This window comes from Falco biarmicus, chromosome 7, assembly GCF_023638135.1.
Source record: "Falco biarmicus isolate bFalBia1 chromosome 7, bFalBia1.pri, whole genome shotgun sequence".
NCBI lineage: Eukaryota > Metazoa > Chordata > Aves > Falconiformes > Falconidae > Falco > Falco biarmicus.
Window position 1 is genome coordinate 73,488,334 of NC_079294.1, and position 15,405 is coordinate 73,503,738.

General features: G+C 54.2%; 1 protein-coding gene across 5 annotated transcripts in view; it reads left to right on the forward strand.

Annotated features, from left to right (window-relative positions):
• The window catches only part of SHF (Src homology 2 domain containing F), a 40,070-nt gene that overhangs the window by 2,770 nt on the left and 21,895 nt on the right, over positions 1-15,405 (forward strand). For 2 of the 5 annotated variants that reach the window (XM_056345086.1, XM_056345088.1), the window contains exons 2-6: positions 5,337-5,466; positions 6,533-6,751; positions 8,390-8,527; positions 11,602-11,773; positions 12,156-12,275. In XM_056345086.1, coding sequence (XP_056201061.1) covers positions 5,337-5,466; positions 6,533-6,751; positions 8,390-8,527; positions 11,602-11,773; positions 12,156-12,275 — 779 coding nt within the window. The remainder of the gene's footprint in view (positions 1-5,336; positions 5,467-6,532; positions 6,752-8,389; positions 8,528-11,601; positions 11,774-12,155; positions 12,276-15,405) is intronic. The other 3 variants (XM_056345087.1, XM_056345091.1, XM_056345089.1) reach the window with 2 other exon arrangements.

The window sequence follows — 15,405 nt, forward strand, 5'->3', positions numbered from 1 at the left end:
TGGTGGGCTCTGTTCCCTACCTGCTGTGGGGACTGGGAGTCCAGAAAGCTCACAGATGTGTGCCTTGAGTTGTGCTGATGCTGAAGATGAAGGCAGAAGTACAGTTCTAGGTACAGGCAAGGCTGTTGGAGCAGAGAGTTTTTTTACTAATGATTGGCAGTGAAAAACTTAATAAAATGTGCAGTCTTTATGAGTGGGGAGGACAAAGATGGACAGAGGTGGCGGGAGCAGCCACCAGTTCCTGGATGTGTGGTTTGGCTGAGGCTATGTGGGTTGTGGTACAGGCACTGCACTGAGGTTAGGGGACTGACTATGTTCCTTGGGAGCCCTGTGCTTGCCATAATTGTCTTGCCCATCCTGGAGAACTGAAGATGGGGCAGGAACATCTTGGCAACGATGGCATCCTTCCTGCCTGGGCCATACACTGCTTTGCTGTTGTAGTGTGAATCGTCACATCTTTCTGCCTTGTATGGGTTCTGCCACATCTTGTGGAGACATGCTTAGAGTGAGCTCTGCAGTGGCTCCTACCCCATTACAAACACTTGCTGGACATGATGGGTACCAGCACAGGTCCTTCCCCATATGCTTGGTGTGGGCAGTCCTTTCCCTACAGTGGTGGACAACAGACTGGCCCTGTACAGCTCGCCTGAGCGAGGCAAATACTCTGGAGATGTCTTCTCTGCCATGTTTGGATTAGGCGTGAGGAACAGTGCCACCAGGATGCAGTGGGGAGAGATGTGGTGAGGGACCTTGCTGTATGGAGATGCCTGCACCCAAGGCACAGTGTGCTGGGGTTGGGGATTTGCCTGGGGACATCTTTATCTCACACGTGTTTTGACCAGGTGCTGAGGTTTTTGCTGGGAGCTCAGGGTCAGTGCTGCGGGGTGTGGGAATGGCTGGCCAGGAAGCTCTTGGGTGTGTGTCTTTCCTGCAAGAGCCTCCCTGAACTGAGTCATCCTGCATGATGCCGTGCTGGCTGTCCACCCCATGCTCCCTCCTCTCCTGCCATGGGTGCAGCCGTGGGCTCCCTGCCTGGCCCTGCTGGCCCCGTGGGTTGCAGACCAGACCCCTGTTGGAAGGCCAGTGCTCTCTTCTGTGCTTTTGGCTTTGGCGTCCACTGAAAGCCAAGCTGCAAGATGTGTAAAACTGGGGAAATCTTGCACCTGACAGAGAGAATGAACTGAGTTTGATTATAACTCAGAGCAGCTCCTGGGGGAACTCAAAACACACTTTTATCTCCAGAGCAAGAGATTTGTTTATAAAGTGAAGGATCTCCCCAGGTGTCCTCTGGGGACCTCTGTAGAGTGGAACATTTTGTTGTGGCAAAGGGTGGTGGCAGGTAGGATGTTTGTAAGCAAGATGGCTTGAAGAGCCCCAGCTCTGCCCAGGGATCTCAGTGCCTGAACTGTGAACAATCTTGGAGAGCCAACATCTGTCACCTGACCTGGTAGGCAGTGTAAAACCTGTTTTACGGTGAGAACCAAGTGACTGTCTGGTCCTTAACCTTCGTTTTATTTTGGTTTTCTTTTTTTCTTACAGTGGGCATAAATATCAGTGTGAGACCAGCCTCAGTACTGCAGCAGCGATCTGGGTGTGCGTTGTCACGGCAGATAAATGCATGAAAAACATTTATGTGCACAAAGAGGACATATGTCCAAGTGCCAGTGATGCCTTGGCTGCTCTCTGAAGGACTGGTCTGCACCAAGAGCTGTGCTGGTATGGTGGCTTTGCACGTCAGGTTGCTTTACACCCAAATACTTTCAAATTGTATTAGCAAATTTGTGCTGTGTATGAGCAGGTGATGCCTCAGTACCCGGGCATCTGAGCGGCGTGCTGGGATCAGCCGGGCAGTGAGCAGCTCCCTCTGCAACCACGGCAGGTGAACTAAGCATGGAAATGCCTGCCCTTTGGCTGAACTGTGGGGGGTCTGGGGCACCCCTGGGAGCTGCCCTGCCAGTGGCTGTGACCCCTCCTGCACCAAGGGAGCAGCTGCATGTACCACAGCTGCTGCAGAGAGCCCTGCATGGCTCGTAAAGTCCGGCAAGTGGATTAGGACATGTCAGAGATGCGGTTTCCCAGGCAACCTTAATTCGGCCCCACATGCAAGGGCATTAGGATGCAGTTGGTAATTACATGATCCCTGCCTTTGCCCTCTGAGAGCCCTGCCCCCTTCCTGGCACCAGCTGGAGCTTCCAGTCCCTCCGGCCTCAGGGCTTGGGGTATCATTCTCTCTTGCTTGCTTGTGTGTCCTGAGGTTGCAGTGCTCCTGGAGACAGTTAGGAATTGCCTTCCCACCTTCTCCGTGGGTCTCCACTGTAATATCTGACCGTGTAAAAAACGAATAGGTTTACATTCTCAACACCCTGTGGTGGGGAGACTTTGCTCTTATGAAGAGGCATCCTTGAGACAGTGGAGGAGTAAAGCCAGTGTAGCAAACCCCCGCCCCCATCCCCCAGACCTAGGGAGCTTGGAGGCTCGGGACCCTGATCTGAGCCGTTTTGTCATTTTGCCTCTGTAGAGCCCATCTAATAACTGATGAGTGCCTTTGCACCGCCCTGCAAGAGAAATATCCAGTTTTAGGGGTCTCAGCAGAGGCATGTTAGGATTCTCCACCATCCTCTGCTTTCTGGAGCTGGAGGCACCTGAGTGGAGGGTGCTCTGTGAGCTTGCTGGAGCTTGTGTGTCCCTTCATGGGAAGCCAGACCCAAGTGCTGTGGAAATATGGATGGGACTTTCCTCCGGCTGGGAAGTGTGACTGCCATGTGCCAGGGAGTCTCTTGGCTGCTGAGCTGGTACCCTGTGTCATCTGAAGCTGTTTACAGGGTGAGAGGGGGTGGGTCCAGGACTGGCACCAGCTGCAAGCCAGGTCTATGTCTGTCTGGCGAAATGCATCTAGGAAATGGGGTTTGTGGTAGGTTTGAATGCAGGCAAGTTGGGCTTGGGGCAGGTAGAACAAGCAGGCCACCCCTTTCTGAGCCCATGAGGGTCAACAAACCATGTTTCACAGCCCCTCAGCATGCTTGGAGCCAGGAGAGCTCTTTGCAGAGAGCATTGGGCATGGTGCTGCCTGTCTGCCCGCCTCACAGGTGCTTGCGTGTCAAGCCCATGCATTTGTGTGTGTTGGGACGCCTGCAAGAGTGCTCATGCCACCCTTGGCCCTAGTGCTTGTGTGAATGAGCTGTCGCCGGCATGGGGCTGTGCTCTGCAGATGTAATTGCGGCAGAGTGAAAGCGTTTTTGTAGCTTTGAGATGTGGGTGCAGCCCATGGGATCTCCTGGTTGTTTAGAGTGGTGGGCACTGATGTGCCCATGGGATCTCACAGACAGCGGGTGGGAAGCGCCCCTCTTTGTCTTGGAGAGGAAAAGCATATTTAGAAAGCAGAGGGGCTTCCCACAGTGAATTTGCAGTCGCTGTCATCTTTCAGCCCGTGGGCATTACGTTGGGTCCCAGCAGCCAAGCAGCTGCAAAAGTCACTGGTGACTTAGATTTCCCTGGGGGTGTTCACCCCAGTGGTGGCAAGCAAAAGGCTGCAACTCCCAGACTCAGTGTTGCCCCTTGGTGTCTCTGGTGGCCTGTGGGGCCTGAGTGATGCCCCATCTCCCTTGGATGATGAAGGTGAGAACAGATTCCCTGTCTCCTGTTGCAAAGCCAGGGGCTGGCTGCTCCTGCAGCCCCATCCTGGTTCACTGGCACTGGGCCCTGCCCGCAGAGCCAGCAGGAGGTTTTGCTCTTTCCCTCTCGTCTGGTGGAGGACAGTATCTTGAGCAGCCACACATCTCGCTGCTGCCTTGCTGAGGGGTGAGAGCATTTGCTTGCTCCCATGTTTGAACCCTCCTTGTGCTTATGGGTGCTCCTGGGGTGACTGCAAGCCCTGTGGCTTGTGGGGTTTGTTCCAGGGATGATACTCTGCTGGTCGCTTGTACCCTGGTATGGAGGGGGCTGGGCTTGGAGGGCTGCCCCAGCTACCCACTGCGTCAGCCACCTGAGGAGCCCAGAGCTGGAGTGTTTAAAGAGGAGGTGGTGAGCTGAGGCTTGGGAAGCTGTGTTCCTCCCGCAGCTCAGCGGGATGCAAAGGCTTGGGGCTGCTGTGGAGGTGTTTACAGCTCCAGTTCCTGTTCCCTTTTCATGCTGGGTTTTGCTGCTTCAAGGCTATTGTCAAGCCCTTTTGCACAGGAAGGAGGAAGAAGTGTTTTGTTTTAAGCAGATTATGGGAGCTGGAGAGGAATGCTTGAGCAGCCCTGATCTCCATGGCTGGCCAGGAGCAGGGACAGCGTGGTGGTGAGGACAGAGCCTGGCGCTGGGTGGGATTAGGCAGCCACCACACTGTGCTCAGGCCATTTGGTCCTTGCTGTGGGAGCTCTGCATGGCTGGCATTGTGGTGGCAAACCCCATCTCGCTGGATGGTCCAGACTGGGGTTTGCAGACTGGTGGGTGAGCAGACCCCAGCAAAGGTGCTTGGGTGCACTCAGACCCTACTGGAAATACTGCCTGGCCCCATTCAGGGGAAGCTGCTGAGGGTCCGGAGCAGGGTTGTGGCTCCAGCACTGGGAGCGATCGAGTTCTGCAACATGCCCTGTTATCCTACTGCAGGAGTGTCTCCTTTTCGCTAGTAAGGGCAAACCTCGGGCTTTTTGTGCTGTCTGTATGACATGGCACTTGAGAGGCTACTGGTCCTGCTTCCCGGTGACTCCTGATCACATGAAGGAGCCCTGTCTTATGTTACTCAGGACATGTGTGGGGATGCTGTGGGGGCCTGGGAGGGAGCGGGGAGGAAACCATAGGCTGTTCTTGTCCCTCTTGTTAAGAAATGTCTTCAAATGACCCTGCAGGAGCCCTGGAAAATAACCAGTGAGTTCCCAGTCATGCCAGTGCTAGCTGACATCCCTGGACTGGGATCTACACCCCTTCTCCACTTCAGGCGAGGAAATCTGGATGCATGCAGGGAGAGCATCTGTGTGCCATGGCAGGGTGATGGCACTGCTGGCTGCCCTGTGCCGTGGTGGGGGCCTTGCTGGGGTGTCTGCACAGGCACTGGTAGTGCTGGACCGATGGTAAGGAACGAGGCCGGGCTGCCTTCTGCTCTGCTTGGCTCCAACCCAGTTTTGGGGACAAAAGCTGGAGTGTTTCCACAACCAAGCGTTGGTGTCTGGAAAGCTACTGGCTGCCAGCACCTGCTCTGCAGGGCTGCCGTGATGTGGATTCAGGGTCCCAGCTGCTGCTCTGGCTGCTGCTAGCAGAGCTCGTGATGAGGTTTCAAGGGGCTTCAGCTGGTCCCTGACCCCCTGCCAAAAGGCAGGGAGTACCCTAACCCTTCTCCTGCCCTTCCCCTCTTCCAGCTGGCTGTCCTGGAGGACTACGCAGATCCCTTCGATGCAGCACAGGTGGCTGGTAGCCAGGCAGGGCTGGAGAAGGTGGCAGAGAACGATGGATACATGGAGCCATATGAAGCCCAGAAAATGATGGCTGGTAAGGTGGAAGGCTCTGTGCAAGGGCCACTCTTTGCACCTCTGTTCCCTACTGTGTGAATTTAGTAGCCACTGTGCTCTGTTCCTTGCAGTCTGTGACAGCCCCGAGTCCCCCAGACAAGGCAAACCTGGGCGATCACTGTGGTGTGCACAGCCACTTTGCAGGCACATTTTCACAGCGTTAGCCCTGTGAGATGGGCTTACCGTAGCCAGAGCACTCACAAAGGCTATCCAAGCAGTAAAGGCACCTCGATATTCCTCCCTGCTGTTCTGTCCCTGGGATCATGGTGCCTGCTTGCCAGGCTGAGCCAGGAGAGAGCCGACATTTAATGTGTCTGGTGTAAAACTTAAGATGGATGTGAGAGCTACTTGATATGGTTAGAACTGAGCCAGAGTGTGCCGTTTTCTGTTGCAGCAGTGGGGTCCCCAGTGGCCTTGTTTATGGCTGGAGGGCAGGCAAGGTGAGAGCCTGCGCTCCTGAAGGCGTCACTCTTACTGCTGTAGTGCCTGCAGGGTCACTGTGCTGGCTTGCACGCTGCAGACTCTGGCTCTGGCTCTGCTTTGCAGTTCCATGGTTGCCCTGGAGCAAGTGGTTTCTGGAAAGCTTGTGCAGCTTTTTGGACTAGACCACTGCATTTCTTAGAAAAATCGGCAAGTGGCAAAGAGATTTCTTGTGTCTGTGTGAGAGAGTTTTGTTTTGCTTGAGGGAAGGGCATTTTATTAAACTAGCCATGCTGGGTGTCCAGGGAAGAAACCCAGCCTTGCTGCAAGCAGGGAATCAGTCTCTGGGATGCTTTATCCCTGTGGACCCTGCTTTGCAGGGCTGCCCAAGAGGGGGTGTGTGGAGAGAGAAGGCCTCTTGGTGCTGTGGACTGCTCAGGGCCCGGCTGACCTGCTTCTGGCAGGTGCTTGCTTGATGTCTGGGGGGGTCTCCTCCATTGCTGATGCTACCTACGCCATGTCACCCTCAGGTGAAACTGAGCCTTTTCATCTAGCAGGGCTTTGGGGACCATGGCTGGGCTGTGTTGGGCAAAAAGCTCATGGTCTTTTCCCTCTTCTCCTGCTAGAGATCCGCCAGAAGGGCTTGCGGGATGCTCCTGCCCGGCCGCTGCACCTCTATGACACTCCCTACGAGCCTGTGCTTGGAGGGCTGGACATGGATGGCGACCGCCTCACTTGCTCCAGGCCCAGGGAGTCCCGACTGCCTGAGGACGATGAGCGGCCACCGGAGGAGTACGACCAGCCCTGGGAGTGGAAGAAGGAGCGGATCTCCAAAGCCTTTGCAGGTGAGTGGTGGGAGCAGCCGTAAAGGACAGATAGCAGCCATAAAGCAACCAACACTGCATTTTGTTTTGCAGGGCAGAAACTGGCTGCTTGGGGTTCCTTCATCTTTTGGGGGTCAGTAGTGTTGGCCTCTGCATTTCTGTGGCTCAGGGAGCACTCGTACACTTGCAGAGGCTGTTTCTCTTCAGCAGGGAGGCAGGCCGGGTGGAGTGGTGGATGGAGCTGCCTTGGCAGCCTGCCTGGTGCCCATCTCTCATTACCTCTTCCCCACTCTGATCGCAGCCTTCAGTGCATGTTAACCCCCCCCCAGCCTTGAATTGCAGGGGAGAGGCTCGACCCTGGGCTCAAGCAGATCCCTCCTTCCTCAGGGCAGGAGGAAAACTGGGCGCTCCTCCAGGAGCTTTTGGCCGGGCAATCGTCCGGCCCCCTGACCTATTTATCTGTGCTGTGGGATCGATTGTGTTTGTGTTTGTTAATGAGGAAATCCATGCTGTGCATTAGCGCTGGCTCCTCTGCTGGTGCTGGCTAATTGCCACACTCTTATCTAGGATGCATTTTAATTGCAGCATTGTGCGTCTGGGCTGCAGCTGTCTTGCACAAGTTGCTCAGCCAGTGGTTGCTGACGCTGTGCAGAGATGCTGGTGGAGAGAGGCATGGAGATTTGGGTTTGGGAGTGGTTCACCTTTTGGGTTTGGTCTCTGTGAGCTGGAGATGTGCATGCTGGGCTTGACACCACAGTTCTGCTCAAGCCTAGGGTTGCACTCATGCTGCTGGGACTCGGCTGGGTGTGGGACCGTTGCCTGCTGTGCTGAGGATTCAGCTTGTTGGGCTTCATCATGAAACGTGATGCGCTGCCGGGCTGGGTTTGTGCTGAGATGTCTGTGCTCTGGCTTTGGGCGGTTGAGCCACCTCGCTTGATGCGGAGGTGGTGTGTTAACAGGTCTGGCTCCTGCGTGGATGTGCATGGGCACTCTCCAGGGTGCTTCAGGCTTGCTCTGAATCCTGAGGGAGTCAGTTTGCCATACCCTGGGCCACGTTAGGACCTGCTGCCTGTTTCTTTCCAGAGCCAGAGTGGGTCCTGCTGTGGCTTTCAGGGCCTTTCTCCTCTCCTGTGATGCCAGAGTCTCTCTGCTGGCTCATTCCCCACTTTGGGAGGGCCTGTGAGACCCCTGCTGATGGTCTGCAGGTACTGGCGTGAGGCAGCAACCTGCTTGTGCCTGGCAGGGGAACACGGACCCTGTGACGTGGCTGGGAAGTGCACGGGGCAAGATGGATGCACAGGCAGGACAGATGGCAATGGGGCGCTCGTCCAGGGTCCCCTGGATGAACATGCATATGGGACAGGGGTAATTGCAGTCTCTCCACAACCCCAGAGAAGGTCAGCTGGGAAAGTTGATTGGAGGAGAAGGCACATTGGGAATGTGCCCCACATCAAGCCTGTTGCTGCTCGCTGCTGGGGAGGGGATGAGATGGTGTAGGGCTCCCAGGAATTTAGTCCTTGGGTCTTTCCCCCCACAACTGCTCTCCTTGTCTATAGACTTGATGTTGCTGATGTTTTTTTCTAAGCCCTTTCTTTCTCTCTTTCTCCTTTTCTCTCTTTCCCATCACCTCCCCACCCCCACTGCCCCCTCCCCTTCCAGTTGAAATCAAGGTCATTAAAGACCTGCCATGGCCACCGCCGGTGGGACAGCTCGACAGTGGTGAAAGCCCCCTGGACGGTGAGGCCGGTGCCTCTGTCCCTCCGCAGCATGGCCAGCCCAGCTACGAAGACGCCAATGGTGGGTCTTGCGTGACAGCGGCGTGTCCAAGGGGGCTGCGGCTGGTGCTCGCTGTGACACTGCCTCACTGCCCCACCAGCGCCAAGATCCTGTGATGCCTCAGAACTTGCCTAAACATGGCAGGGCGCTGCCTGCTGCCTGTGGGTGCTGCCAGATATCCACCCTCCTCCCCCACCTTCCCCAGGCTTCTCCCGGCCTATTCAGTTGTTCTGTGCCAGACACCAGGTGTTTGTCCTTGCCTCTTCTGCATCTTCTATGGCTCCACAATGCCTCTTTGCACGCAGCAGTTGAGCTGCACCAGGGAATTATCCAGTGGCAGAGTTATTACCTTCTCTTTTGTTCTCTCCTTTCTGCCTCCAAATTCCCAGTGTTTGATGGCTGCTTTTACAGTCTTTAACAACTGCTCTGAGCAAATGCTAATGTTTTCTTGTGACTCTTGATATCCAAGTCCCTTACAGGTATGGTACCAGCTAATTCAGATCCCACTGTTGAAGTTAGGGTTGTTTCTTCCAGGTGTGCCTTGCTTCATCATTTAGCACTGCTCCGTTTCCTCTGCTATTTTATTACCTTGCTGCTCAGTGGCAGGAGGTTCCTCTGGATTCTTCACTCTTGTTTTTGCTACCCTGAACAGCTAAATCTCCCAGGTACGCTTTGTCATCTCAGGTTTGCCTTGTCGTGAAGCCTTTTTTGTGAGTGCTGAGCAGCAGAGCCCTCAATGTAAACTTGCCATGGATTCTGCTGGCCGTCTTGCTTATGAAAGCCAAATATTGCTGCTTCTCTTTTAAACCATTATTAATATGTTAAGGACTTTGCTCTTATGTCGTGGATTAGGGTTTTGCCAAGAGCGTTAGGTTGAGAGGTTTGTCAAAAGCCACCCAGGCTTTTGGGTGGGCTGCTGCTCTTGCGGAGAACTGGGACAGATCCATGAGATGTGACTTTTTCTCTGCAAAGCAGCAGCTTGAGCCCTGGTGTGCCGTGTCTGCCCAGGCATCACTAATGCTGCTCCTGGTAGACACTGTGACGTGCCAGGTGCAGATGTCTGATTTCCTTATCTGCAGTTACCCAGATCCCTGCAGAGCTTCATAAAGAAAAAACAGTATGGCTTTTGCTGCCTCCCAGGTGGGTTTGAGCACGAGGTTGCATGTGACAGCTGATTTTGCTGCCGATCACAGGGGCACTCCAGAGCAATGCAGCCGCTCTGCTTGGGCCGTGTCGGGATACTGTCCCAAACCCATAGGGATGCTACAGGCTGAGATCAGTCCTGAGAAAGAAAGGTCTTGGCAGGGGGAAACTTCCTGATCCTCTTCCTGCAATGAATGCAGGTGTCAAGAAAAATTAATTTCTTTGCTGTGCAGGAGCCTCTTCTCTTCCCCTATCATGTATTATCCCTGCAGCCGCTCTGACATGCATCCTCATCCTGATGAACACATCAGTTTGTCATTTTTCCTGGTTTTAGCAACACAGAATCTTTTTTTTTTCTTCCCTAATTTGCTTTGTTGCTTTAAGTTTATTTTGCCAGAGTTTTGTCTCATTTTCTACTGCCCTAGTGTGGGGGTGACTTGAACTCCTTGAAGGATGTCATCTTACTCCTAGGGGCTTGTTTTTAATATCCTGTTTAATCATGCACATACCTCTGCCTCTCTGACAGGTAAAATGCATTTCTTCTGAGCCTCTAACACGATGACTTTGTGCCGCCAACAAACACTGCTGTTTTGATTGTCTGGCTTCTTAACGATCACCCCAATTTTTTAAGGTGATGAGTTGAAATTGAAGCCTAGATGTTACGTGCAAGGGCGAGCCTGGCCAGTGAAAAGCCAGACCACTGCAGAGGCAGCGCTTGTCAAACCTTGATGTCGGGCACCTCCTCCACGAGCTCCTTCTAGAGTGGTTTTAAGCCTTGCTAAGCTGCAGAGGATTTTGACTGGGTTTCCTTTTGGCTGCATTCCTCCCTTCTCAGTGCTGGGGCGGCTGAAGACCTGCTCACCTGTGTAGGGACCAGACAAGGTGTCCCTAAATAGCCACCTTAGAGGATGCCCTGTTAGAGAGAAAAGCATCCCCCTCTAGTTATTTACTGCTTCTGCTCTGCAACAGCATGGCCTCAGCATTGCCATGCTTTTGTCTCCCCCTCCAGTAGCCAGGGGAGGGGGAGGGGGGAAGCTGCCCAGCCTGGGACATTCGGTTCATCCTGGCAGCTGTGGTGACTGGACTGGTCTCGGCCACCTCTGTGGTGACTGCCTCCGCAGCATCAGCCACTGGCAGCCTTGAGCCAAGGCAGCTTTGCCCAGTCAATAAGTAATTTGTGCAAGGGGGTTTGCATTGCAGGGGAGTAATAATGAACTTTCTGGAGGTGGGAGAAACAATATTGTTAATGCTGAAATCATCCTGCATGGAAATAACAGTCAGCAGGAGGCTGGGTCCCTGGGGCACATCTGTGTTAATCCTCCGCTGCTCACTGGGCGGCATGCACCGGGCTGCTGCCCTTTGTCAGTGCATGGGTGCCTGGGCAGGTGGCTGTGTCAGGGGGGCACCTGGCAGTCAGAATGTCACTATCCCCCTCGAAGAGTTATTTTTTTCACCCCAGGAGGTTTACCTGTGCCAGCGGAAATGTGTCCATCATTTCCAAACTGACTGCTCCCTCTAGCTCCATCTACCCACTCCATTTTTTTAGAATTTAACTTACCCTCCGCCCCAAGATTGGCAAGCCTCTCCTTGCTGCTTCTCAGTTAACTCTGTGTCAAAACTGCTGAATGTCTGGTTGCATTGCCAAAACCTCTCTTAGCTTTTGAAACCTCCCTGGAAAATAGTTCCAGGGGCTCGGATGCTGCAGGGACCCCAGTCCTGGTGGAGTGGGGACCCAGCCTTGCCTGTCGTGGGGTAATGCAGTGAGCAGCTGTCCAAGAGCTGCCCTGTTCTGCCCTTGCTTAGAGCAGGGGGACGGGGCAGTGCGAGGGGACCCAACATGATGTGATGTGGCTCTGGCTCTTTCTGCAGGCTCCCTCCGTGGGAGGGAAAGTTGTCAGCCCAGCCTGTGCACCTGTCCCTGCTGCTGGCTGTGACATGTGTCTCTCTTGCAGGTCCGTCAGAGGGGCTGGGATATGGCCGTACCTCACCCTGCAGGGAGGAGAAGGCCAGAGCCACTCTCAGGCATGGCTCCAGCAGCCTCAAGAGCACGAAGATGCTGATTGCTGAGCCTGGCCCCTTCGTCGGGGAGAGGATTGACCCTGCCCTGCCCTTGGAGAGCCAGTGGTGAGTCCTGCCTGCCCCAAGTGGCTGTTCAACCCCTCCGCCTGCTCCAGGATCCCTGTGGCAACACCACAAGGAGCCCCGGGGCAGATCTGATTCTTCTTTGCTCCCTGGCCCCACATTAGTGCCTTCTTGTCCCTGCTGTCCATCTCGCAGTTGTGGTATCCTCATGTGCCCTCTGTGCCCCCCTGAGCTGCCCGGTGGAATCCTTGCCCCTTGTCCCCCAACCCTGGCAGTGCCACCCACATCCCTCTCCCTGAACATGAGTGGCTGCTGTCCCCGGGGAGATGCCAAGGGTGATGGCATTGCTGCTGCCCTGGGGCAGAGTCCTTCGCTGGGGTGTCCACTCTCTGCCTGGCACAGCCAGTCCCTCTCCCACCTCCAGTTGGTACCACGGGGCCATCAGCCGGACAGATGCAGAGACGCTGCTGAGGCTGTGCAAGGAGGCCAGCTACTTGGTGCGCAACAGTGAGACCAGCAAGAATGACTTCTCCCTCTCCTTGAAGTGAGTGAGCCCGGATGGGGCTGGGGTGGGGGGGGTGAACCCACAGCAGAGGTGACCCCTTGCAGGTGGATGTCCCAAGTGAATGTGTGCCCGTGCTGATGGGGTAACTCTGAGATGACTGTGGGGATGTAACTCTGATGCTGATGGGGTAACTCTGAGATGACTGGATGGAGTACAAAGTCTGTGCTTCTGTGTGGTGTGGCACAGGCTTCTGGTTTGGTGTCTGGCAAAAGTATCTGTCTGGAAGGCTTGTTGATCTGGAGGCACACTGCTCTTCCCTTGGCAGTGCTAGTAATCCCTCAGACGGATAAAATGATGTGCCTCACTGCTCCCTTGAATGTGTCTGATGACGGCTTCCAGCTCTGGCTTCTTGTTACCCCATTTTTTTTGTAGCTTAGTTTCACGGGAAAAGACTGTGTGCGATCCAGTACCCATCCCTGTCTCCCCACTCCATGTAATCATTGAAGCTGTTCCTCAGCTGTGCTGCAGAGGGCATTGCCCTGCTTTAGTTTTTCAGCAGGGAAATCTCACTCCCACAGCAAGGCTTGGTTTCGTCTTGGGTTTTTGGGGAGGATCTTTGCACCTTCCCAAGTTTTCCAGTTCCCCGAATGTCAAAACTGCATGAAGCATCGCTGCATGCATCCTGCTGGGGAGGAGCTGCTCATCCAGCTCTTTCGTGATTCTTGGGGCAGCCTGAACCCCCAAAATCAAAGCTGTTACAGTCCTGACGATGATGGATTAGCAAATACCTTCTTGCCCTTCTGCTGGACGATTATATTAGCTCTTTCTGGCAGATGTGAAAAAAGTATTTATTGAGCACTTCAGTCATCTCTGCACAACAATAGGGCATGTATCCCCATGCTTTTCTTAATATACTTTTAAGTTTCCACAGTTGTCTCTGTACCTGCATTGCTCCCCACTGGTTTTGGCCTCCCCTGTTTATTTCCCAGGACACAATTGTGAATTAGAGTGCTCCATCTCTCACTATTCTTTTTTTCCGCTTTTTTGCTGCCTTCAGCACCAAACCAGGGCAGAGGTTTAGCTGAAAATATCCTTTCTTCCTTCTGCAGTTGTAGCTTTCAGGCCAGACAGCAAGCCTTTCTGGAAAAGCTCCCTCCTTTCTTTTTTTTTTTTGGTGTTGCTGGGGTTGTCGATGGGGCTTCCTCCCTTGCCAGCACAGGTGTCCCTTTCCATCACCTCTCTGTAAGCCAGTCATCCATTTGGTTTTTTTTCCTTACTTCTTACTGCCCCTTCATAGCCTTATGGCAAAACTGGCCAAATCCTCTTCTCAAACAACATGTGTGGCCAGGACGTGGCCTTGCAGCAGTGTGCCACCTCCCCAGAGGGGACTGCAGCCCATCCAGGAGCTGCTTGGGCATTGCCTGTCCACTGGCGGTGCTTGCAGAGAGCCCACAGCCTTGGATGCATGTTTTTTACTCCATTGCCTTTCTCTGTAGTGCCTTTTTTAAGGAAAATCCCCTGGGATCCCTTTTATATAGCTGTAAGCTGGCTGTCTGCATCTCTCTATTTTTTTAAATTTTTTTTTTCCTTTTTTACTTTCCTTGAGGAAGGAGGCACAGCTGAGGACATGGTCTGTAAGGGAGCTCTGATGCTGACCTAAAGCCCTTTTGGACTGCTTTAAAGAAAAACATGCGCAAAAGAGAGCAGCAGGAGTGGCTGTACCCATAGTGTGTCAGGTAGCCGGAAGGATTTAACCCTCCTGTGATAGTTCTGGCTGGTCCAGGATAGGCAGCCCCCCATTGCCTGTTGTGGACAGGGTTGTAGTGTCATTGTCCCAAATGCTCAGAGAAGGAGTTCCTCCTGGCTTGCACCTCTGTGAGAGTGGGGTGAGGCCATGCTGCAAAGGTTTGGGTCCTTCCATATGTCTGTGAGGTGCTTGGCAGGAGCAGCACTGGCCCCTTGTCCTTGTCCTGTTCCTGCTGCTGGCTGCAATGCTGGATGCTGTTGGGTTTTCAGTGTACTCCCTCAGGCATCTCTCCAGGGGTTTGATCTCGGTCACATCCCTGAGCTTGTGACAAAGACCCACAGAGCAATTTGGGCAAAACACAACCAGCATCACCTGTCTGTGGACCTCTGTGGCAGTGCTCTGGCTCTGGACTGGTGCTGATCTTGCATTGTGCTCCTGAGCATCTCTTCCCTGCCAGCAGTGAGCAAGGGCTGGGGTCTGTCTGCAGACAGGGTGCAGCACTGAGGGCAGTATCTGCGGGCAGCTCTGCATGCTAGTGATATGGCCCTGTGTGTGTGTGTGCAGGATAAACCCATGCACCTTCACAGGGTGCCATTAACAGTGCAGCCCCTGCACCTCTTCCCTGCGCCCTGCTGCTGGAACACAGATTATGGCCAGCTATCGCTTTTCTTCAGCCCCTGGCAGGGGGCTGCAGCTCTCCCCCGTGCCCTCTCCTGGGGCAGACGGCTCCTTGCCTCCCAGCTCTTAAATAGATTGCAAACCCATTCTGCTAATGCAGCCAGTCTGTCCGTTACAGGCACTGTCTCCAGCCAGGGGGATGGGGCTGGCCTGTGCAGCACTGGAAGCGGCTCAGTATTGCTGATGAGATCCTGTCTGCTTTTAAGTCATCAATATTTTGCCGTAATGTGCATTCCAGATGCTGCAGACAGGCTGTGGCTCTCCTCGGAGACACAAATTAATAGCAACAGGGCCATTAGCCCATCACTTGGAATCAGTGCTTGTGGCAGGATCTGGCTGTGCAGCCTCACGTGGCTCTATGCCTGTGCTGTGCTGGGAAGTGGCCTTGCTACACCGAGCAGGTTTTGTGGAGCCTGCACTGTTGGTGGGGGAGCAACATGCTGCAGGCTGAAGGAGAAAATCCTGCTTTGCCATGGTGAGCCTGGACATATGTGAGTTGAAGTACTCCTGTGTGAGCTGGGGCAGTTGCAAAAGGGTCTTTGCCACATGCAAGGGGCAAAGCTGCTGCCCCTATGTCACCCTGCAGCAAGAGTTGCTGATGCTGCTCCTGCCCGGGCTATGCCCTTACTTCCCTACCTGCACACATCTGCCCCAGCCTTGGAACCATCCTTGTCCCCAGATGGACCCCTTGCACCCCACTGCACGGCCATGCTTCTGGGCAGGGACACAGTCCAGCATAGTTAG